Below are 24,767 nucleotides of genomic sequence, written 5' to 3' on the forward strand. Positions count from 1 at the left end.
TTAGTCAGTTAACCACTATGCCCCCAGCTCACACAAAAAAAACTACAGAGGATGCTGGAAATCTGAAACAAAGACAGAAGTTGCTGGAGAAACTCACCATATCTGGCAGCATGAGGAAGTGGAGTTAACGTTACAAGTCTAGTGACCCCTCAGAACTTTTTCCAGCCTGTCCTGCACTGTCATCACTTTTCCTGCTTAGAAAACAGATTTCTAGGAGACCTGATAGAAGTTTATAAAGTCGAGGCATAGATAGTCATAGTCTTGACGTGGTGGGCTGAATAGCCTGGTCCTGTGCTGTCCTGCTCTATGCTCCTATTAGTGGAGACTCACCCCCTTAAGGAAATTGAAATAAGACATAGAACAGCAGATGCTGGGAATCTGAAAAGCAAAAGGAACTCAGCAGGTCTGGCATGAAGAGGGAAAGCACTTTCAACTTTTGGAGAAGGGTCACTGGACCCGAAACATTACCTCAGTTTTTCTCTCTCCCCAACTGCTGAGTTTCTCCAGCAATTTTTGTTTTTGAAAAGCAATTGAAATCTTGACCTGGGGTGGGGGGGGGGGGGGGGGGAGAGAGAATTGATTGCTTTTCCCCAAGCATGTGGCTAGCGTTTTTCTAACAATACAAACTGCAGCAGGTGGAGTCCACAAGGTCCTGAAACGTCTCCCCAGTTCTGACAGAAAAGAGCACCCATTGATCTGAAATTTTAACGTCCTCATTCTCCAACAACACTGTCTGATCGACTCAACTTTTCCCACTTTCTGTCCAATCGTAACTAGCGCTGATCTGCTTTGGGGGGTCTATTTTTCATGCATTTTTATTCAGAGTTTTTCAAGAAATCCCCACTTGCTTACAAATTGAACAGTGGTTTATCGGATCAGGTTTATCAATTAATTCGGATCAACAGCCTTACCTCTCGTTATGGAATGGGGACGTTTGAATCGCGGTGTTTTATTCTGACTGAGAAGGTCGGATAAAATAGAATCCCACTTTGCTCAAAGCCTAGACTCGAGGTAACATCCCTCCCCGTGCTCTCTTAAGGGCAGGAATATGCATTGAGAAATGTTGGATCAGCCCTAATCCGATTGAATGGCGGACCAGGCTTGAGGGGCCGAACAGCCTCCACCTTACCTTCTTAACCTATATTATTTTCCATCTTATGCTACATAATTACAACTTTAAACTAACCTGGCTGATCAGTTATCCTGATCATTTATCTAGACACCTCCACCAACGGGTCAGCACACCCACGTTAGAAACGTGATTTATTATTGTCACTTGTGCCTAGATACAGTGAAAAGTTTTGTGTGCAATACAGGTAGATTAACATACAAAGTACATTAGGGTAACAGAACAGAGCGAGGAATACAGAAAGTGCACAGAGCGTGGGGTCAATATTATTTGAGATTTGGATGGTTAGATGACTGGATCTGGAATGACTAGAGCTAAACATCCCTCAACCACGCAGCCCCTAACCCACGGAGCGGCAGAGATTTCGTTGCGCTCTAAACAACCCCCCCCCCCCCCCCCCCCCAGCACAGTGTCCTGAGCACCAGATTGTCAGGTTCCCTCACACCCCGGCGTCCAGGGGTGAAGGCGAGTGCACAAGAAATGAACTCGCTCACAGCGTTTGAAACGCAGGCCCGAGATAATGAAAAGCAGACCGTGTCTACTTGGCGCAATAAATATAAACATTGCTGTCTGGGACCCCCAGCCCCCTCTCTTTAAGACTCACCGACACACACAAATTGAGAAAAGGGGTTTCAGATGTTGTCAAGCAGATTAGGTCGAAGAGGTCACAAATAGCACACTCCCTGAAACTCTTTCCAGTTCTTTATGTTCCTAGATTGGATTCCTTTTTGATTTAAATACCTCTCTCTCATGTACACTGCTCCCCTATTACAATGCATATCTCTAGCTATACGTTCTAGTTCAAAGTAGGAAATCCAGTCGTTTCCCATATTTATGATATGAACGAGAAAAGTAGTTTCTGCAGATCATCCAACAATAAAACATTCAGTTCATCATCGAAAGGAAATCCCTTTCTCCACGGTAGTCTATGAACTATGTTGAATTGCTCCGGCGCCTATTCAGTTGTCGGTTTTGTTGCATTCAGTGAATTAAGTTTCAACGCGTTCAAGGGCTTGGAACAACGCTTCAGAATCTGACGGTAAAAGGAGTGGATGGGGTGGGGGGAATCACATAAGGCTTTGTGTCAATTTTTTGTAAAAATGCCGAATGCACTGAGCATCCACTGAATAGGAGTTTCCGGACATTATACTTTGGATCTGTGTGTACTGTACATTCCGGCTTGTCAGTAAATGGTCACCTCACATAGAATGGAAATAGTGTGAATGACAGCATGGGTCTCATCAGTTCAGGCATATTTCATTGTTCTTCTCGACTTGCACAATGTCATTTCCTTTTAAGTTAATAAGATAAACAGAAGCCCCCACTGACTCCGTAACCTTTACTCGTAGCCCAATAGATCGAGCCGTGACATTACTCAGGGTGTAACTTGGCAGGAAGGAGAGATAGACTTGGCACAGGTTTAAAGTGTGTGCCTCACCCATGAATTGCAGCAAAAAAAAACTTTAACAACCCTTTGTTCTCCGTGATCGTAGGATCACAGAGAAGAAGGGAGGCCATTTGGCCCGTCATTGGCCTGATGTATGCTTTGAAAGAACTCTCCAATTCTTCCCATTCCCTTGCACCTTCGGTATTTTTGCCTTTTCAACCTTTTCTCCAATTCCCTTTTGAATGATACTATGGCATACACTTCAATTTTTCTGACAAATTATCTTAAGTACAGCTATTAACAGGTAATTACAGAACATTAAGACCTCTTCCACAGAATCACGTAAAAACATCTGATATTTCTTACATGAGAACACAATTCTACAAATACTTTGAATACTACAAAATTCTAAGGGGCATCCTGAGTAATGGACATGTGCTATGTTAAGGCAAATCTTTATTTATATTATATTGCTTGATGCATCCATTGTTGATATTTGTCCTGCACACCATTGTTAGTTCTGATCCAAATGTAAATCCTGATTCAATTTCCTTTACCTTGTTCCCCAGCTAACTATATAACTTTTACTGAAATGTTGACATGATCTTCTATGGTGGGAGCCAATTTCGTCTGAGTTAGTTCCACACCCCTAACAATCACATGACCAACAGAATGTTTAAGTAACTCCTTGGTTTTTGAAAATAATGTCACAACATGTGTCACAGCTGAGTATATTAAAAAAATTAAGGTATAGTCTTGCTCTCTCATTTTTTAAAAAAAAGACTAGTGGTGGTTTAGTATATGTGATAAATTGAAAATTGTTATTTATAATAATGATGGCAATAGCAAACATCTTAAAAAACAGATGGGCAAGCTGCAAAAGTTATTCATCCCAGCCTGGCATAAAAATAAAATGGGAAATGTAATCAGACCATGGCCAATGAGGGGAATTCGGAATAGTATTAAATCCAAAGACGTCAGATAGATACAAATTGGCTAAAGAAAGCAACAGACCTGAGGATTAGGAACAGTTAAGATTCCACCACAGAAAGATTAATAGGGAGAAAACAGTATGATATTCAGCTTTCAGGGAACATACAGATCAATAGTAAAAGCTGCTATAGGTAGATGAAGAGAAAAAATTAGTAATGACCATGAATATGGGTCTGCTACAGTCAGAAACGGAAGGATTTATAATGGGGAACAAAGAGATGGCAGTATAATTAAACACATCCATTTGATCTGCCTTCACAAAGGAAGCCACAAATAACATATCGAAAATATGGGACCTAATAGGAATGTGGAATAAAAATAAATTAATATTCAGTACTCCAACACCACTTTGCTATGAATGGGATTAAAGGCAGTTCAATCCCCTGGGCTTGATAAGCTTTATCCCAGAGTACTTAACAAAGTGGTCATAGAAATAACAGATGCACTAGCGGGTCATCTTCCAAAATTCCATAGATATTGGAACAGTTTCTGTGGATTGGAGGGTAGCTATTACAACCCCACTATTTAAGGAGGGAAGCAGAGAACAAAATGCAAATTATAGACTGGCTAACTTGACATTGGTAGTGGGGGTGAATGCTGGAGTCCATTATAAAATATGCAATAGAAAACAAGATTGGACAGAATTAGCACGGATTTATGGAGGAGATGTCATGCTTGACAGATCTGCTGGAATTTATTTGAGAATGCCAAGTGGACCTGGAGGTGCAGGTACATAATTCTTTGAGTTGTGTCACATGTAGACAGGGTGATTGAAAAGGCATTTGGCACGCTTGCCGTCATTGCTCAATTCTTTTGAGTATAGGAGTTGGAAAGTCATGCTGAGATTATGCTGGGCATTGATGAGGCCTCTTGTGGAGTACTGTGTCCAGTTCTGATCACCAAGTTATAGGAAGGATATTATTAAGCTTTAGAGGGTTCAGAAGAGATTTATCAGGATGTTGATGGGTATGGAAGGTTTGAGTTATAAAGATAGACTGGGACATTTTTCACTGGAGCGTAGGAGGTTGAGAGGCAACCTGATGGAAGTTTATTAAATAATGGAGGTATAGATAGAGTTAATGGTAATTGTCTTTTCCGAGGTTTTTTCAGACATCCACATTTCCCAATAACTCACCATTAAAGAAATAAGCTCCATCTACTAAACTGGATAACATTATATTGTGCATAATCTTCCACATTATTACCCATTCACTCTCCAAATTCACTTGAAGTTGCCTTCCATCACCTCGCCATTATTTTGTCTCCACAAACTTGGAAATACTACATCATTGCATTTAGTCCTCGTCCAAATCATTGGTACAGATTGTGAACAGCTGGGGTCCAAGCATTGATCCTTGTGGTACCCCACTGGTCACAGTCTGCCAACTGAGAATAACCCATTTATTCATACTGTTCTGCCCCCTTTAATTAATCGTCAATCCAATGTGGTCTGGTTTTGTTTAATTATGATTATTATTTAGTCACAAAGGAATCAAGAAATATGTGGATTGGGTAAGAAATGGAGTTGAGGTCAAAAATTAGCCGTGGTCTTATTGGTGCAGGAGGCTCTGGCTGAGAGGCCAGCTCCAGCTCTTTATGTTCTTGTTTTAATTGGCATAATTCCCATCATGCAAATTATGTACAAAATAAGTGAAAAAAGCTTTTCACAATGAGATCAACTAATTACTTAAAGACAAGCATCTTGAATCTACAAAAAAAATAATATTAGGTTACTAGATTAAGCACAGTCAGTAATTTAGCCACACGGAATGAAATGTTCCTTAATGGAAGCTTTTTTTTTTTGCAGCAAATACAGAACTGTAATTTCAGAAAAGATCAGGTAATTTCTTTCATCTATGCCTGGACTAATATACAATTGATCTACATTGACTGAAATCAATAGGTTCTCTTGCAACATCATTCTAGCCTAGAATAGTGCATTTTTGTATGTTAGGGTTGAAATTACAAACAGAAACACCAAACTGAAGTTGTTATCAAGGTATCTAGCCAATATTGCATCAATATACTTTAAAGGTTATGGGACACAAAGTTATTGGGAATTTGCCATCAGGCTTTGGCTACATTTCGTGTTAATTTAAAATTTCTGCACTTTGTTTGAGAATTCTTTTTAATAATGAGTAGACAAGGAAAATATTGGAATTATAAAGAATGAAATCAGTGGATTTGTAGGAAATCCTTAATTTTAAACAAAAACTCAATACAGGTAGAAAATTTTATTTTGACATGTTATTGTTGTACAGTAAGAATTAAGTGCAATAAATAATTACTCCAGCAGAGCACAGAAGCAGTATCAAAATTGAATCATAGCAAGTTAGGAACAACAGTAAATTATGTATAAATATTTAAGTTAGCAACAGGCTAGGAGAGAGGGTAAATAAATACACAATAATGTAAATGCATTTTGGGAAAAATGAAATGCTGGAAATATACCTAAAATAGTGAAGTTGTCAAAAGATTTGGAAGTTCATTGAATACAAAATGTAGGAGATATTGTTGATTCTGTACAAAATATTGGTCACACAGTCATTGGAGAATTGAGTACACGTTTGGACTATGGAAAAGCATAAGGATAAGGAAATCAGTTATGGTGAGCAACTTCAGAACTAAAGAATATATTTTACTATATTATTTTTTAATGAGATGTAGGCATCACCAGCTAGACCAGCATTTATTGCCCGTACCCAATTGCATAGAGGGTAGACCCATTGCTGTGGGCCTGGAGTCACATGTAGACCAGACGAAGTTAAAGATGGCAGGTTTGAATTGAATTGAATTTATTGTCACATGTACCAAGTGAAAAGCTTTGTTTTGCAAGCAGTACAGGCAGATCACAGAGTTAAGTAGCATAGATAAGTAAATAATAGGTAAACAGCGGCAAAAACAAAAGCACAGGTACAGGTGAATGTTAAGAGTGTGTGAGTCTATTCAGTATTCTAAGAACAGTAGAGTAGAAACTGTTAGGAAACCGGTTGGTGTGTGTGTTCAGGCTTCTACACCTTCTCCCCGATGGTAGAGGTTGTTGAAAAACATTGCCAGGGTGGGATGGATCTTTGAGAATGCTGGCGGCCTTTCCTTGACACTGGGCCTGGTAGATGGATTCTGTAGGTGGGAGGTTGGCCTTTGTGATTGTCCAAGCTGAGTTCGCCACTCTTTGTAACTGTCTCCGATCTTGAATGGTACAGTTGCCATACCAGGTAGTGATACATCTAGACAGAACACTCTCGATGGCGTACCTATAAAAGTTGGCAAGGGTAATTGCCATCATGCCAAATTTCCTCAGCTGCCTGGGGAAGAAGAGACATTATTGGGCCTTTGTAGCCAATGCGTCCACATGAAGAGTCTAAGAAAGCTTCCAAGAAGGTTCCTTCGCTAAAGGTCATCAGATGAGATTACCTGATAATCAACTGTGGCTTCATAGTCATCATTAGACTTTTAATTCCAGAGTTTTTAAAAATTGAATTCAAATTCCACCATCTGCCATGGCAGAATTTGAACCTGGACTCGCAGAACATTACCTGGGTGTCTGCATGAATTCTTTCACAATAATGTTTGCAGGCCATCAACTCCCCATATTTAAATAACCTCTCTTGCACATTCAGGAGGTCCCAAAGTGTTTCATTAACAATTAATTACTTTTGATCTGTAGTTACTATTGTCATGGAGGGAAAGTCAGCAACCAATTTGAACATAGTAAAGACACAAAAATAGCAATGAGATAATGGCCAGGTAACATACTTCAGTGATGTTGGTTGAGGGATACCAAGACACCAGAATCCTCGATGGTTGCACTTGAAATAATGTTGTCTGGGGGGAAAATAGCTTTCTGACCTTATGCAAAGATAGCATCTTTATCTAGTGTTTAAAGTGTCAGCCAAGTATTATGTCATAGAATCTTAGAGGCGAACAGCATGGAAACAGACCCTTCGGTCCAACCCGTCCATGCCGACCAGATATCCCAACCCAATCTAGTCCCGCCAGCCAGCACCCGGCCCATATTCCTCCAAACCCTTCCTATTCATATACCCATCCAAATGCCTCTTAAATGTTGCAATTGAACTAGCCTCCACCACTTCCTCTGGCAGCTCATTCCATACCCGTACCACCCTCTGTGTTGCCCTGTAGGTCTCTTTTATATCTTTTTCCCTTTCACCCTAAACCTATGCCCTCTAGTTCTAGACTCCCTGACCCCAGGGAAAAGACTTTGCCTATTTACCCTATCCACGGAGCTAGATTTGAACCCACAGCCCCCATCTGAATTAGACATGACAGTAATATCACTGAACCAAACTGCATATGAATTACCTTTTCCACTAGTCAGTGAATCAATAAGGAGCCAAAGGAACTTCTCATGCAAGACTTATTTAAATACTTCTTTAGAAATTAAAATTAATCACAATAATTAACCATTTCATTCACCCTGATTCAAGCAAAGATGGCATTTAAGACATTTTACCGTCTACACAAAGTTAGACTTTATAATATTTTTGATGCAAGCCAGAGAGCACTTGGTTGTGACAATAAAGTTGTAACATAAATAAATCATACATACATATATCAAATGATTAGGATGAAGAAACCAACTACAAGCATGTTCAATAATACAAATCTAAAAACTGTAATCTTAGAAGCAGAGAGTGAAGTCAGCAACTTGCAGACAACATCTAACTGGATAAACAATCAACAAATGAAATGTTGTGCAAGCAAATGAAAAAAATGAGAAAAATAGAAGACAGTCATGACAGGGTAATTGAGGAAGCATGGGAATAACAAATTCATTGTCAAGAAAATGCAGAAGAACTAATAAAAGCATATTTAAATGTTAGGATATGAAACCACATTTCAGAAAGCACACATTGGATGAAGTGGAAAGCAGAGCAGTTCCTAAGGTAAAGGAAAAGAGTTTGGTTGGTGGTGGCGGCATTGGTGGTTGTGGGGGGGGGGGGGGGGAGGGGCATAGCATTTTACAGTACCAGGAGGTTGGGAAATGAAAGCGGATGCAAGATTCATAATGTGTGGCATGGATATTGCTTTAAGTAATTAATGTTTATCCTTTTTTTAAGATAAAGATGAGTTCTAAGATGGAATGCAAGTTCACCAGGTGAAAGTAAATATCAAATAGTGAGCATTACTGGTTAGCAGAGTGAGATTTAGCAGCATTAGAGTATAACAGTGAGCTTTCATTAGCATTAGACAGTAGGCTAGGGTTTAGCAAAAAAGAAGTGCTCTTGGATATAAAAACTCAGTAGTGTGTCCCTTGTCCGGCACCTCCATTGAGATTGTCAGAACTGTTCGGATTGACCTAATTGTTGCTGAAACCTATGGATGGAATAAAAGAGATTAGTTCACTGGTAAATCTTTAATGTCCATCAATATTGAGAGAAACAGGACATAGGTAACATAGCCTGTTCAGTCCATCAAGTTTACTCTGCCATTCAATTGGATCATTACTGAACTTCTATCTCAATGTTATTTCCCCACAGTATCCCCATATCCCTTTACATCTTTATATCTTCACTGGAAATTGCAAGAAATTCCTGGATCTGACAGCATGTATTTGTAACTTTCTAACAGGTTAGCAGAAAACATTTGCTTCTTGCACGTGGATCTGTTTCATATCTGATAGTAGTTAATATGTTTACATTTTCTAACCATCAACAAAACAATTAGTCCCTTACCTTCAAAATTCTATCCATTAAGCTTTTATTTTAAAAAACCTAACTGCTGGAATTTCAATAGTATTTGGGTTTGATAGATCCAGATAATGAGTGCACTTTATACATGTTCAGAGTGCAGATCCTGCCAGACCTGCAATTAAAATTTTGATCTGAGATGTCAAAAAGTATAAAAGACAAATCAGTGGATAAATTGTATCAGATTATTGCAAAGTTTACAACTATTGCATTTTTAAATATTATTGAAATGATTTTGGGCAATAGAAATGTCAGTTTATTTTGGAAATAAATTGTGAACTTGAGTCCAAAAACATTTTGAGGAATGTGTTTGGTTTACCAAGTGCAATAAGAAAATATTTACATACAAATGCAAACATTAAAAGCTTTATTGAAACATTGTGACAGTAAGAATTAAAATATGAGACAGATTGTGTATGCATATGTAAGATTAAACCATTTGAATTACAGTACCTCAATAGATTAATTAGTGGAGTGCAAAACTTCACAGTAACAAGGCACAACAGAAGCACCATGGTAATTCTTTGTATAAAAATCTAATTGCAGGCATAGTTCCATTTCCTCCACTTTATCCTGTACACTTACATTTTTATTTCTTTCAACTTTCTTCTGAAATCACCCTGTCTCAATTTCCATCACCTTTATAGGCAGTGAGTTCAACACCATTACTGCTTACTGCATAAAAAGCTTCTTACGCACATATTCCCTGCAAATCTTGCCCAAAACACAACATTCTGACACACAGTCATTGTACCACCAGGTAATAGAAACAGCTTTGCCTATGTCTGCTTAATCTAAACATGTCATAATCTTGCATACCTCAATAAATTTTCCCATTAATGTCCTCTTTTTTTTAAGAAGAACGGTGCTAATCCCTGGAAACGTTCCATTATTGTACATTCTCTGTACTGTATTCTATATGACACATCTGCCCATTTGGTGAGTTGAGAGTGTGTTGCTGGAAAAGCACAGCAGGTCAGGCGTGATCCAAGGAGCAGGAAAATCAAAGTTTCGGGCCAGAGCCATTCACCAGGGCTCCCTTCCTGATGATTGGCTCTGGCCTGATACATTGATTTTCCTGCTCCTCAGATCACGCCTACCTGCTTTTCCAGCAACACACTCTCAACTCTGATCTCCAGCATCTGCAGACCTCATTGTCTGCCCATTTGGTGAGCCTATTGATGCCCAGTTGGAACTAATCACTGTGATCCTCATTGTCAGCTACTCCTCCAAGTTCAGAATAAGTAAATTGTGAAATTTTGCTTTATCCTCCAATATTCAAATCATTTAATGCATCAAAAAGAACAGTTGACCTAGCAGTGATGTCAGATCACCACTGTTTAACATTCTTCAGTCTGAGAAACAACCACATAGCATCATTCACTGTTTTGTCCTTAGGCCCATTTTTAATCCAAATTAACAATGACTCTCCTATTCCTCATATATTTTTTAACCAGTCCTTTATAAAGTACTTTGTTAATTGTTTTCTTAAAATCTATATTGTCAATATCCATTGTTTTCCCTTCAATCTACTCTTACTTCAAAATATTCAATCAGGTTACCAGGTTATAGTCCATCAGGTTTATTTGAAACGAAAAGCTTTCGGAGTGCTGCTCCTTCATCAGGTGACTTCACCTGACAAAGGAGCAGTGCTCCGAAAGCTTGTGGTTTCACAAAAACCTGTTGGATTGTAACCTGGTGTCATGCGACTTCTGACTTTGTCTACCCCAGTCCAACATAGGCACCTCCACATCATTCAATCAGGTTAGTCAAACATGACATGCCATTCAGGACTTCATGCTGGTGTTTGTTATTTAACTGATACCTTTAGAAGTGCCTGTTGATTTTTTTTTCCCACGATTATTTCTAAATCTTTACTCAGTGGTTTTAAAACTGGCCAACCTTTAGTGGCTAGGAAAGCCCTATGGTGTCACATTTTCCAATCCTCAATCATCTGGAACCTACCCAATACAGCAAAGATTAGAAGACTGCAGTAAGACATTCTACAAACTCCAATGCCACGTCCTTTAAGCAACATGGGATGCAAATTCCACTCTTACCATAGTCAGCCTTTTCAGTATCACCTTCTGATCAATTTTTATTACTTCTACTGAAATTTTGTCAGCACCTTTTTTTTCGTTAGTAAGCACCAATGCAAAGTGCTCATTAAGTATTCTAGCTTTGCCTTGTGCCCCCTAGCAATTCACATGCTCTTTTCTCTTAATTAGCCCAACTCACCTCCTAGTACCCTGAATACTATACTATATACAGAAATTCTTGTGTTCTTTTGGTGGTACCCACCATTCTATTTTCATATTCTCCCTTTGCCAGTCACAGTTTCTCTCTCACTCCACTCTCGACATTTTGAATTTGTCCTGGCACTAACAAAGAATTCATCCAACATGCATTAATGGTAAGGTCCTAGGGAGTGCTGCTGAACAAAGAAACCTTGGAGTGCAGGTTATTAGCTCCTTGAAAGTGGAGTCGCAGGTAAATAGGATAGTGAAGAAGGCATTTGGTATGCTTTCCTTTATTGGTCAGAGTATTGAGTACAGGAGTTGGGAGGTCATGTTGCGGCTGTACAGGACATTGGTTAGGCCACTGTTGGAATATTGCGTGCAATTCTAGTCTCCTTCCTATTGGAAAGATGTTGTGAAACTTGAAAGGGTTCAGAAAAGATTTACAAGGATGTTGCCAGGGTTGGAGGATCTGAGCTACAGGGAGAGGCTGAACAGGCTGGGGCTGTTTTCCCTGGAGCGTCGGAGTCTGAGTGGTGACCTCATAGAGGTTTACAAAATTATGAGGGGCATGGATAGGATAAATAGGCAAAGTCTTTTCCCTGTGGTCGGAGAGTCCAGAACTGGAGGGCATAGGTTTAGGATGAAAGGGGAAAGATATAAAAGAGACCTAAGAGGCAACTTTTACACGCAGAGGATAATACGTGTGTGGAATGAGCTGACAGAGGATGTGGTGGAGGCTGGTACAATTACAACATTTAAGAGGCATTTGGATGTGTATATGAATAGGAAGGGTTTGGAGGAATATGGGCCGGGTGCTGGCAGGTGGGACTAGATTGGGTTGGGATATCTGGTCGGCATGGATGGGTTGGACCGAAGGGTCTGTTTCCATGCTGTACATCTCTATGACTCTATGACTCTATACCCTCTTCTCGTTCTATAGTCATTCAATAAATTGAGTTTTCCTGCCTCCCTTTCACTCATATTGGAATGTACACAATCTGTAGCAAAAATTTCACTTCTTTATAAATCATCAGATATTAGGGTCACTGGGTGAAAAGATAATAATAAGCTAATATTGGAATAATAAACTTAGAGAGTCAAACATTCGAAGGCCAAAGGCATTTTTCTCAACTATCTATTATTTTCTTAGTGGAAAGCAAATGGATAATTTAAAAGTAATTCCATTGAACAGGGCTGAATAAATAAGCATTGTGCTTAAGTAAGCCGCATTGTGCTGATACATTATAGGCAAGAATCACAACACAATTATTTCCCTTGAATTAACCATTCTATTTTTTTCCCTTTACTTCTCTCCTGAAGTTAAAAGTGACAGCCCCCAAAACCTTTATTCATCATTGGATGGGTATATGAATAGGAAGGGTTTAGAAGGATATAGGCCAAGTGCTGGTAAATGAGACTAGATTAGGTTAGGATATCTGGTCGGCATGGACAAGTGGACCAAAATTGGCTGTTTCCGTGCTGTACATTTCTATGACTCTAATTACAGGTTATTTGACCTTCAGTATTGAAATCTGTTTAATTCACCCCAACCCCTAAAAATCCTACACTCTGAGATTAGAATGAGCACGTTCATTTCCTGCCCTGACTATGTTTGCAGAATTGTACATAGGTAACATAGTGCCATAGACTGTCAATCGCTAAGCACTAGATTGTGACTCAGCCATTTTAGTGTCTTCATGGATTTCAATGGGAAGTGTTTTATCTCATCAGTCCAGGCTAAGTTCAATCCCGTATCTGACCCACAGTCCTCCAAGGCATATTATTTCCAACCTATTGATAACTACCAATTTGTTGGATGCTTTACTTCTTAGTGAATTATCATTTTCAAGTCAATATATTATGCTAAATAAATATCAGTCAAAATAGTACTTCAATAGTGATTTGTAGGCTTAGAATCAATTCAAGAGTTATAAGAAGTATAAAACAGGAACTTGTTTTACCAATACCCCTCCAGCACACTAAAGCTACATAATCTTTTGCTAAAAGAGCAGTTCAAAAACAATTATAGTTCATTGATAAATCACCAAAACTCAGACTCAGTATCAATTTGATAATGTACATGGTTATATAGGTTTGAAAAAGGGTCATAATGACATTTAGTGAAACATTCATTGCTGTAACATCATCTCTGGACAAATACAAAAGTGGCTGTCAGTCATTGAAAACATAAGATGCATCACTTTTCCACCTCTCATCAGTTCCAAAGACGTCTTATCGAATTCAAGACATGAATTATTATTCCTACCACAGATTCTGTTAGACTTATTTTAAGCTTTTGCACTTACATGTTTGATGGAGCTAGTTAATGCTAACTTAATTTTAATTGTATATATTTCTTTAGATATATAAATCACTAACTTACTTCAAGAAGCGTCTCCTCAAGACTCTTTCCATCCTGTAACCTCCGAAGACTCTCCGACTTCTGTGCATCTAGTTTTGCCATCTGTCTCATTTGTTCTAATAAGTCAAAGTAGCTTTCCTGAAGAATGATCAAAAAGACCCTTGGCTAAATCCATCCATTTTTTTCCAATTTCTGTCACTCACTCTCCTTACAACTTTAAAATTCTAGTCCAGACCAACTACCTTGTCATGTTCCATATTTACCATATCTTAAGCATTTTCTGCAACTTCCAACATTAGGCCCCTCCCTCCCCCCCGCCGCCTACCCTGACATCACCCCACCCCCCCACTTCTTTCTTCAAGCTCACCTTTCAAATAAATTGTGCAACAGACTGATTCATGCTACTCTCCTATTAAGAGTTAGAGCACCTATGCCTCCATCACCTCTTCCCACAGTGTTATTGGATTCCAAGTACATTTTCCACATGAGACAGCAATTTAAGTGGCCATCCTGTGAAGTAGGGAACAGAGGACCATATCCTTTGAAAGCTAAATGCAGAGTAGGTAACCACTTTACCAAACAACTCCATTGTGCCCTACTGCAGTTTGGGGGCAAGCTGTAACATGTTATTCTCCCAAACTCCAGTGTAAACTGCACTTATTGACTTCACAGATTGTTCTGATGAATTAGTCTCCACTGAATCACTTTCTGACTATTGAGTTCATCCCCCCACTTATGATTATTGCAATTGTTTGATATTGTAATGGTGCAACTTGACTGCTGTCGTCAAGATGTGTATATGTCATGGCTTATTAAGTATTTCTGCTTTTTTCTATTTTGATTCAGTATTCTAGTATCTTTTTTATAACAAATTTCAAAAGAGCTATCAAATTAGTCCACTCCTCTATACTCTTGCCATACCTCAATATTCTTTTCCTTCAAGTATTTATTCCAAATCCTATTTGGATATTACTAATCAATCAGCTTCCACAGCCCTTTCAAGCTACTCATTTCAGGCCACAACAATTCACCATATAAAAGATTCCTCATCTCACCTCTGATTATTGAACCAATCACCATGATTTTATTCATTCAAGGGCCGTGGGCTTTCCTGGCTGAGCCAGCTTTTATTGTGAATCCCTCATAGTCTTTGAGAAGGTGGGGGTGAGTTGCCTTCTTGAACTGCTGTAGTCCACATGTTACAGATAGACCCACAATTTTGTGCGGGTGGCTGTCCAGGATTTTGATCCAGTTAAATTATATCCCCTGGGAATCACCCATTCTGCTACTGGAAACAATTTCTCATTATTTACTTTGCAAAGCCATTCATGATGTTGAACCTTGATTAAATCTCTAAAATTGCTCCCCCACCATGCACCTACCTGTGTGGGCAAGAGGTTATTTCCAATTCGAAAAGACTGAAATCTAAGTTTACCCAATTCACCCCAAAAGCACATGGATGTGGCATGGCATTGCTCTGTGATTATCCAGAACAATTAAAAGTTGTAACATTTTAGGAAATTAATCCAACAAAAGTAGTGCAAATAGAAACCTATAAATAAACACAGTATTATAGCAAAATAAGTTACATTAACAGCATTTAGAAAAAAAGGATTTTTGTTTTTGATGTTAAATTCCCTTTACTCTCATACCTGATGCATGATACTATTGCTAATCATTGGCTATAGCAATAATGACCTTTGCTATGTCTCGTAAGGATTTATACTGCAAACTTAAGAGAAATTTCAGCAGCTACTGGTGAATGGGCAGACCACTGACATTTTGAGAATTCCACAATCTTTGAATGATTTTTAACTTTATAATAATTTATAAAGTGGGTGAAGTTGGTTTTCACTACTGGACAGTGTTGTAAATCAAGCAAATGCAGTGGGATTGGAAAGATGGTTTTCATGAGGCATGTAGAACTAAATAACACTGTAAAGCAAAGCAAGAAGTAGAATTTTGGATTATTTCCAATATAATGTAAGCATAATTTTAAAATTGCGTTGGCAAATGAAGATCATGACTGCCTGAATCCGTCTCTTTCTGCACTGCTTCCTCCTTTTAATGTAGAATATCCTGAGATGATTCAGAGAGGAGGAAAAGGAGTTGGGGAAATGTATATCTAAGTAGAAAATTGAAAAAGGTGATTGAATGAAAGATTGGAAATTTGGTTGCTGAGAAGACTTTTTAAAACAGATCCTGATGGGATAGGGATAAGAGAGGTAATTCCAGAGTTCAGAAACAAGGCAAAATATAAATACCAAGATATAGAGGGATTTAGAAGACCAAAGTATGGTAATGCCTAACCATTGCCAACATCAATAAAGCAAACAAGTTACAGACATTATCAACACAGAAAATGTTTTGGGACCCAATTAGGTCAGAACACAGATTTAGATAAAATGGCTGGATCTGCAGTAAAAGTCACACAAAACGACAGAAACAAAAATGTAAGCGAGTATCCACAAGTTAAGGTTCACTAATTATTCAGTGTAGATTAATTATTTCATTTATGGAGACTGGCAGTAATCCAACAGTGTGAACATGGGAAATACATTAGTTGTTTCTTTTCGGAAAGAAAAGGATCACTCCAAAAGGTAATGATTTATAGTCTTATAATTCTTAGGATTAAAACGTTCTAAGGGTTTGTGGAGAAAGCAGGAACAAGGTAGAGAGTTAGATGATCAGCCATGAGTGACGGAGCAGGCTCGAAGGGCTGAATGGCCTGCTCCTGGTGCTATATTCTATGTTTCTATGATTTCATTAGGGTACTCCAACTTTTTCCTGACTTTTGTACAGGTCTGTCTTACCCTGAGGGATCACTGGATACAGTTTTGGAAGGTAAACCTTAGCTGACTCTAATCTGGCTATTCCTCAAACCTAAATTCTCATCTTTCTTTGAAATTCCTTCCTAGCTTTGCTCCTCCCTATCCTTGTAATTTCCACCAACCACACAGCCCCCTAGATCCCTGTGTGTTCCTCCTGTTCTTGTTTACTCAGTATCCTCCACTTTCATCACATCACCACTTATACATGTGTCTGCATCCTATAAAGTTAAAAATCACAAAACACCAGGTTATAGTCCCACAGGTTTACCTGACAACCACCTGATGAAGGAGCAGCACTCCGAAAACTAGTGCTTCGAAATAAACCTCTTGGACCATAAACTGGTGTTGTGTGATTTTTAACTTTGTCCACCCCAGTCCAACACCAGCATCTCCACAATAGTGCATCCTGTAAAACAGGAACAACAGACGTTGGCAGAACCTGTGCTTCTTCAGAATTTGCTGTTTAAAATTTAGAATTCTGTCAACGCAATATTTCACAACCTAACTGAGGCCAATCTTTGAGTAAACCTGCAAAATAATCAACTGGTTGTAAATAATCAGTTGTAATAAGGTTTTGCTCTGAGGAGGTTTTTACACATTTCTAATATATAGCCATATCAATAAATAATTTAATAAGAACAGAGGCAGGATCCGAACTGCTCAATAAAATCTTGCTCTGTGGGCAATTATTGCGACAAGGGAAAGCTCTACATCATGGGTACATTGGCTGTCAATTGGTAAACGTGCCAAACAAAAGTATTTAGAATTCTTTCAGCATCAACCAGCATTTCACTTCCTTTTTTCTCCATCTATGTACAGCTGAGAAGTCACAGGTACTACACCGCGAATACATCAAAGAAAGCTGTCATTGCAGCCAAACATCCTTTTGAGGCAGAGCTCCAAGCAGCGAAGGTCTACTCTTGGTGTGCTTGTGGACATAGCAAAAAACAGGTATTTATTCACTGTTCTTATTTGAAACTGTTTAGTTACTTGTGGCATCGGTTATGGACACAGGATGCTTTGTGAGTTCAGAGCAGGTCAGACATTACTCCACACATGAGCATATTAAACATAATATGGGTACAAGCTGACTGGGCAGCTTTCTAAGTTGGTGCTGCCTTACTCACTGGCTGTGCAATTCAGGAATTCCTAGGTTTTTCCATCCACAATTTTCCATCCACTCAAAATGTATGGATATTTTCCCAGCTGAATGTGGTCCAAACATGAGCACAGGCTCTTAGAATTGACCCTTAACTAGAAAAAGGTGGAAAATTTAACTTGCTCTGCTACTAACCTGCTTCACTGTTTAACAAGCTCAAAAATTAACCTCAACCCTCAGTTAGGCTGTTGTGAACACTCAAACTTCATCACAGTCAGCCATCAGTGCTTCCTTCAAAGAATTTCCACTGAAATGACAGGCCACTTTTTCTGACAAAATAACAGTTTTTTTTTTGAAACTCCAGGACACAGAAAACTCTTGACCAGGGCCCAGGACATTACTGGTTTTATTGAACTTGTACCAAACACAATTTTTTTGTACGTTTGTTTTCCGGATGTGGGAACATCTATGGCTTTGGGCCTTGTGGCAACTGTTTACTTGGCCTCTTCAGAAACCAATTGGAGACATTCATATTGCTTTGGGACATTTTACTACGTTAAAGGTGCTACATAAATACAAGTTATCATTGTTGAAGTGGGAGTCATATGTAGAACCCAACCAAATCAAGGTGAGAGGTTCCATTCCTTGAACGACAGGGAAGTGAACAAGTTGATTTTCGTTTTATAATGTTGGTTTATTCTCACTGTCACGCTTGTTTACTCTCCCTCTGTATGTGTCTGTATGTGTATGTCTCTCGCGCGCTCTCTCTGTATAGCTGTATTCTCAATATATATGGTACTCCTAAATCTCCTAATGGTCTTTTTATGCCACAGATGGTTTTCACTCAGTATTATGATTGTACAACATTTTAGCGAGTTATTTTCTTTGTCAAGAAAAAAATCACATTCACATTGTTCTACTTAGAGGTACAGTTAGTAAGTTTGCAGATGACACCAAAATTGGAGGTGTAGTGGACAGCAAAGAGGGTTACCTCAGATTACAACAGGATCTGGACCAGATGGGCCAATGGGCTGAGAAGTGGCAGATAGAGTTTAATTCAGATAAATGCTTGGTGCAGCATTTTAGGAAAGCAAATCTTAGCAGGACTTACACACTTAATGGTAAGGTCCGAGGGAGTGTTGCTGAACAAAGAGACCTTGGAGTTCAGGTTCATAGCTCCTTGAAAGTGGAGTCACACGTAAATAAGATAGTGAAGAAGGCATTTGGTATGCTTTCTTTTATTGGTCAGGATATTGAGAACAGGAGTTGAGAGGTCATGTTGTGTCTGTACAGGACATTGATTAGGCCACTGTTGGAATATTGCGTGCAATTCTGGCCGCCTTCCTATCAGAAAGATGTTGTGAAACTTGAAAGGGTTCAGAAAAGATTTACAAGGATGTTGCCAGGTTAGGAGGATCTGAGCTACAGGGAGAGGCTGAACAGGCTGGGGCTGTTTTCCCCGGAGCATCAGAGGCTGAGGGGTGACCTTGTAGAGATTTACAAAATTATGAGGGGCATGGATAGGGTAAATAGGCAAAGTCTTTTCCCTTGGGTTGGGGAGTCCAGAACTAGAGTGCATAGGTTTAGGGTGAGAGGGGAAAGTTATAAAAGTGACCTAAGGGGCAACTGTTTTCACACACAGGGTGGTACTGATATGGAATGAGCTGCCAGAGGAAGTGGTGGAGGCTGATACAATTGCAACATTTAAGAGGCATTTGGATGGGTATATGAATAGGAAGGGTTTGGAGGGATATGGGCCGGGTGCTGGCTGGTGGGACTAGATTGGGTTGGGATACCTGGTTGGCATGGACGGGTTGGTCCGAAGGTTGGTCCATGCTGTACATCTCTATGACTCTATGACTCTACTGCTATTTTAACATTGGGATATTTAAAGAGATTTATGTCCTCCTACATGATAATAATGTGGTAAAGCAGTTTAACTGTCCTTTAGAGAACACACCTGGTGAAATCAAGAGAAAGAGCATTCAAGAGTTTTTTTGCAAAAAAACACTGAGCTGTTCCAACAGATGCTCACAATGTGTTCTGTCAATCAGCAAACAGTTGAATGAGATTGAATAGAACGTGTCTGTATTCTCTGAGTTTTGGAAAACTGAGAGTTAGTCTCCTTGAGATGTATAAAATTCTTACAGTTACTGAATAAATGCTGAGAGGTGGTTCCCTCGGTTGAACAATCTTGAACTATAAATATTATAGACCGTAAGACCATAAGACATAGGAGCGGAAGTAAGGCCATTCGGCCCATCGAGTCCACTCCGCCATTCAATCATGGCTGATGGGCATTTCAACTCCACTTACCCGCATTCTCCCCATAGCCCTTAATTCCTTGTGACATCAAGAATTTATCAATTTCTGCCTTGAAGACATTTAGCATCCCAGCCTCCACTGCACTCTGCGGCAATGAATTCCACAGGCCCACCACTCTCTGGCTGAAGAAATGTCTCCACATTTCTGTTCTGAATTTACCCCCTCTAATTCTAAGGCTGTGTCCACGGGTCCTAGTCTCCTCGTCTAACGGAAACAATTTCCTAGGGCCCACCCTAGGGTAGTGTCAGGGTACAGAGATGAAAGGGAAAATCCTTAATTCAGATGGTTGTGAATATTTGGAATTGTGGATGTTTGATTGATGAATTCTTTCAAGAATAACATTGCATTTTTTGGCAACATGCAAATAACGAGATAGGAAATGATGTACAAATTCAACTTTGATTGAGAGAGTAGACTTGAGACATCATACAACCAAATCCAACTCATGTTTATATTGTCTTCTCATGTGGTGAAGCTGCAAACCCAGCCACTGTGTTTTAGTTGGGAAATGGGTAACCATCTGTGTGATTTTCCTCTGAAATGGTCATTCATTAAGAATAAACCCTGACTAATGGCATCAGCAGCTATGAGTTAGCAAGAGGGCACCATATCTTCAGCAAACCTACCGCCATCTTTCAGACATCTTGCTCAGAGGCCATGGATTGAGTTGCATTTCTTCCTCTTCTAGGGGTGAGGTGGCACGGTGGCTCAGTAGTTAGCATTGCTGCCTCACAGCACCAGAGCCCCGGGTTTGATTCCAGCCTCGAGTGACTGTGTTGAATTTGCACATTCTCCCATGTTTTCCCTCCCATGTGAGTTCCCTCCCATTACTCTGGTATCCTCCCACAGATGTGCAGGCTAGCTGGACTGGCCACGCTGAATTGCCCATAGTGTCCAGGGATATGCAGGCCAGGTAGATTAGTCATTGGAAATTAAGGCTTATATGGAGGGCGGGTTGAGTTTAGGTGGTATGGACTCAGTGGGCCAAACGGCTTGCTATCCACGCTGTAGAAGTACTATGTTGTCTGGCTACATTATTGTTGAAAATGTGTTGCTGGAAAAGCGCAGCAGGTCAGGCAGCATCCAAGGAACAGGAGAATCGACGTTTCAGGCATAAGCCCTTCTTCAGGAATGCCCGAATGCTTATGCCCTAAACGTCGATTCTCCTGCTCCTCGGATGCTGCCTGGCCTGCTGTGTTTTTCCAGCAACACATTTTCAGCTCTGATCTCCAGCATCTGCAGTCCTCACTTTCCCCTGGCTACATTATTGTGCCTATTATAAATTGATAGGTAGAGTTCTCAGCTTGAAAAGATTTTGGATTCAAAGCACCAATGCTGATCACCGAAACTAGGTTGACAACACAAGGCCTTTTATTCTGCATCTGATCATTGGGGAACTGGGAACGATTTTTCTGTTCACCAGTTCTGCCAACCCTCAGCTTATTGAGGTGCACCAGGACTAGCTCGTGCAATTGAAAACAACTCCTCTGGTATTCTGAAGCATCACCTGTGATGTTTGTGCTTTTGTGACAGTGAGATTAGGAGTTCAAACTGGAGCATGTGCCAGATGCTGAATGCCAGCAGCAGAGATTGATCGTTATTTTAGTTTTGCTTCTTTATTCTGGGTCGCTAACTGAATGAGATGGGCAAAGGTCGCACTATAAATAATTGCTTGGTAGTATGGAACTTTAAACATCGCTAAAAGGAGATACAGACAAAAGCGTTTTGCCTTGTACTCATAAAATGTAGAACTGTGCAGCAAGGAACAGGCCCCTCAGCCCACGATGTTGTTCTTAACGGGACACCAAATTGAAGTAAACACTTCTGCCTGCCCTTGGTCCATATCCCTCTGTTCCTTGCATATTCATATGCTCATCTAAAATTCATTTAAATGCCCCTAATGTATCTGCCTCTACAATCATCCCTGACAGTGCGTTGCAGTCTCCTACCACACTTTTTTGTGTAAAAAAAACTTGCCCTTGAAACACATTTGAACTCTCCCACTCTGACCTTAAATGCATGTTCCCTAGTATTAGATATTTAAACTCTGGGGAGAAACATCCTGACTGTCAACCCTGTCTACGCATCTCATAATTTTATAGACTTCTATCAAGTCTCCCCTCAGCCTCCACCACTTCAGAGAGAGCTATCTGAGTTTTCCTTGCCTCTTCCTATAGTTCAAACACTCTAATCCAGCCAGCACCTTTGCCAAAGTTTCCACATCCTTCCTGCAATGTGGCAACCAGAATTGAACGCAATTAGGGATAGGATGCAAAAAAACCTTACTTAGAAAAAAAACCACAAGTCTATACAGCACGTGCATGTATTGCATCTTTTCTCATCCAAAAAAGGGGCTATGGTATCTCCGAATCTCTGCTGTATTTCCATGGCAGAGTCTACCTATCTAGCCTGAGTATAGAGATTAACACTTAACTATTTCTGCTGCACCTCCACATTTTTACCCATGGAATAGTTGAATGTAGGACTCACTATCACAAACAGTTAAAGTAAAAGATACATTTAAGGCAAATCTTTTCATCAGAAGAGAGGAAAGAACAGCAGATTATCCTGACTGGGTGAGATAAAGAGAAGAAGCACATGTGGAATATAGAGAGCAACATGGATCTGAAAGGTCAAGTAGCCTTTTTCTGTGATGTACGCGCTCCCATAAATAGTTGTGCATAGGAAATTAGTGTAGGAAATTTCATGGTAAAGAAGACTGAATATGTTTTTTCAAGAAATAACAAGGATTGGAAATCATACTTCAATGTATAGAACAGTGCTACACATAGCAATTAGAAATTGTATCTTAAAGTTGCTGAATCATATTGGCTTTAAAGTATGTGCTTTTGGCAAGTGCCTCTGGAAACTGTGGAAATGTTGATTAATCCTCCCGCATCTCCCCATGACCGAGGACACTGGGAACCAGTGAAATCAGTTCATCCAGCCTCCTGGCAACCTCTGCCTCTTCTGGTGGATGTGAACTGCGATTGAGGGTGTCACTAGGTTTGTGGAGCTCATATAAATCACATGCAAAGATTTGAAACTCTTGTAAACCTCTAGGTACTGTGGTGCAAGAATTTTGGCATTCCCACTTTTCTCTTGAATTTCCTGTTAAGAGGTAGGTTGCTCATGTGGTGTAGTCCTGACTCAAGTTGACTAGAGAGACTGTTTGTGTATAAGAAAAAAATGCATTTTTATAGCTCCTTTCATAATGTCCCATAGCAATTCTCAGCCATTTAAATAATTTGAGTGTGGTTAGTGTTGTAATGTATGAAATATGGCAGCCAGTTTGCACACAGCAAGCTCCCACAGTGACAATGTAATTATAACAAGACAACCTATGATAGTTAGTTTGGTTGATTGACAGGCAACTGTTTGACATACCACATGATTCTTTGCATTCAACTGGGGGGAGAGATGGGGCCTTTGTTTATTGTTTTGGATGAAAGTTGTCACTAGGAGAAAGTGAAGACTGCAGATGCTGGAGAGTCAAAGTTGGTAAAGCAAGCGCTGGAAAAGCACAGCAGGTCAGGCAGCATCTGAGGATCACGAGAGTCGGCATTTCGGGCATAGCCCTCCTTCAGGACAAAGGTTATGGACAAAATGTCAACTCTCTCTTGCTCCTGATTTGCTGTACCTTTTGCAGCACCATGCTTTATCAACTCTGAAAGTTGTCACTGCCGACAACGCAGCAATCTCTCGCCACTTTGCTGGGAGCATCAGCTTGATTGTAAATGCTTAAACTCCTGCAGTGGGATTGAAGCTAACAGTGCTTTGAGTGGAGGGAAGAATGCTATTCACTGAGACACAAGTGGCACACGACTTGCGAAATCCTAACCAGGATGAGGGAGAGCAGTAGGAGGACTACAATTTGTCTCATTGTTTCTGCATCAGAGAAAGATGGTTTGAAAAAATAATAATCTCAGAATCTCTGTCTTCATTGCTAATTGATGACCAGTACTGAAATTGTATTGTTGTGGGTGATGAGTGAGATCAGAATTGGACTTGACTGTAGTTGCCTGGTAAAGGTCAAATAGCCTGGTCATCCCACCTGCTGCATGCTGATTGGTCACTTGGTCAAGGTGACAAGATTGCTCAAGACACCCGTGGATGGCTCATGCTGGAAAGAATGTGGTCAGGGGATGAAAAATAAAACAAATTAGTATGTTGTGTGGTTTAAGAAAATCTTTTCCTCTTGAAGTAGACAGGTCATTTTGTGTAAAAAAAGACGAAAGTAATCTCTGCTAATCTCAATGTTCTGTGACCTACATAGCTCAGTACAATGCAACAGAATATTATATTTAATATTTGTGATCTATACTAAACAAGAACACTTCTAAGACTACACCAGTTAGATAATGATTGTTTAAGTTTTTTAAACCAAGCAGATTGGGCATTTGTGGGGAAATGATAGTGGTTCATATCCCACCTGCCTCAGAGGTATATCATAGCAGATTGATTAGAATAAACATCAAAAGTTCTTGTGATATGTTGCTTGTGTCCCTATGTCTGAGCTAGGAAGTCCAGGTTCAAGTCCCATCTGCTTCAGAGGAATATGGTCACCTATCTGAATAGACTGATTCTTATTTTTTATAAACAAAACTAGGCAGATTGACTCTGGTCAGGGCATTACCCTGAAAAATGAGCTGGCGAACGGCCGTCGCTAAATTTGTTGAGTTGAAACAAG

The 24,767-nt window shown here is 39.8% G+C and overlaps 1 protein-coding gene across 2 annotated transcripts in view; it reads left to right on the forward strand.

The window, feature by feature from the left end:
- The window catches only part of LOC122539774 (uncharacterized), an 82,403-nt gene that overhangs the window by 34,829 nt on the left and 22,807 nt on the right, over positions 1-24,767 (forward strand). Inside the window, exons 2-3 of one of the 2 annotated variants that reach the window (XM_043674822.2) lie at positions 16,625-16,666; positions 17,473-17,604. In XM_043674822.2, coding sequence (XP_043530757.1) covers positions 16,625-16,666; positions 17,473-17,604 — 174 coding nt within the window. The remainder of the gene's footprint in view (positions 1-16,624; positions 16,667-17,472; positions 17,605-24,767) is intronic. The other variant, XM_043674823.2, reaches the window with a different exon arrangement.

This window comes from Chiloscyllium plagiosum, unplaced genomic scaffold (genome assembly GCF_037043375.1).
Source record: "Chiloscyllium plagiosum isolate Xiang-an unplaced genomic scaffold, Cpla_swu_hap1 HiC_scaffold_32, whole genome shotgun sequence".
Taxonomy (NCBI): domain Eukaryota; kingdom Metazoa; phylum Chordata; class Chondrichthyes; order Orectolobiformes; family Hemiscylliidae; genus Chiloscyllium; species Chiloscyllium plagiosum.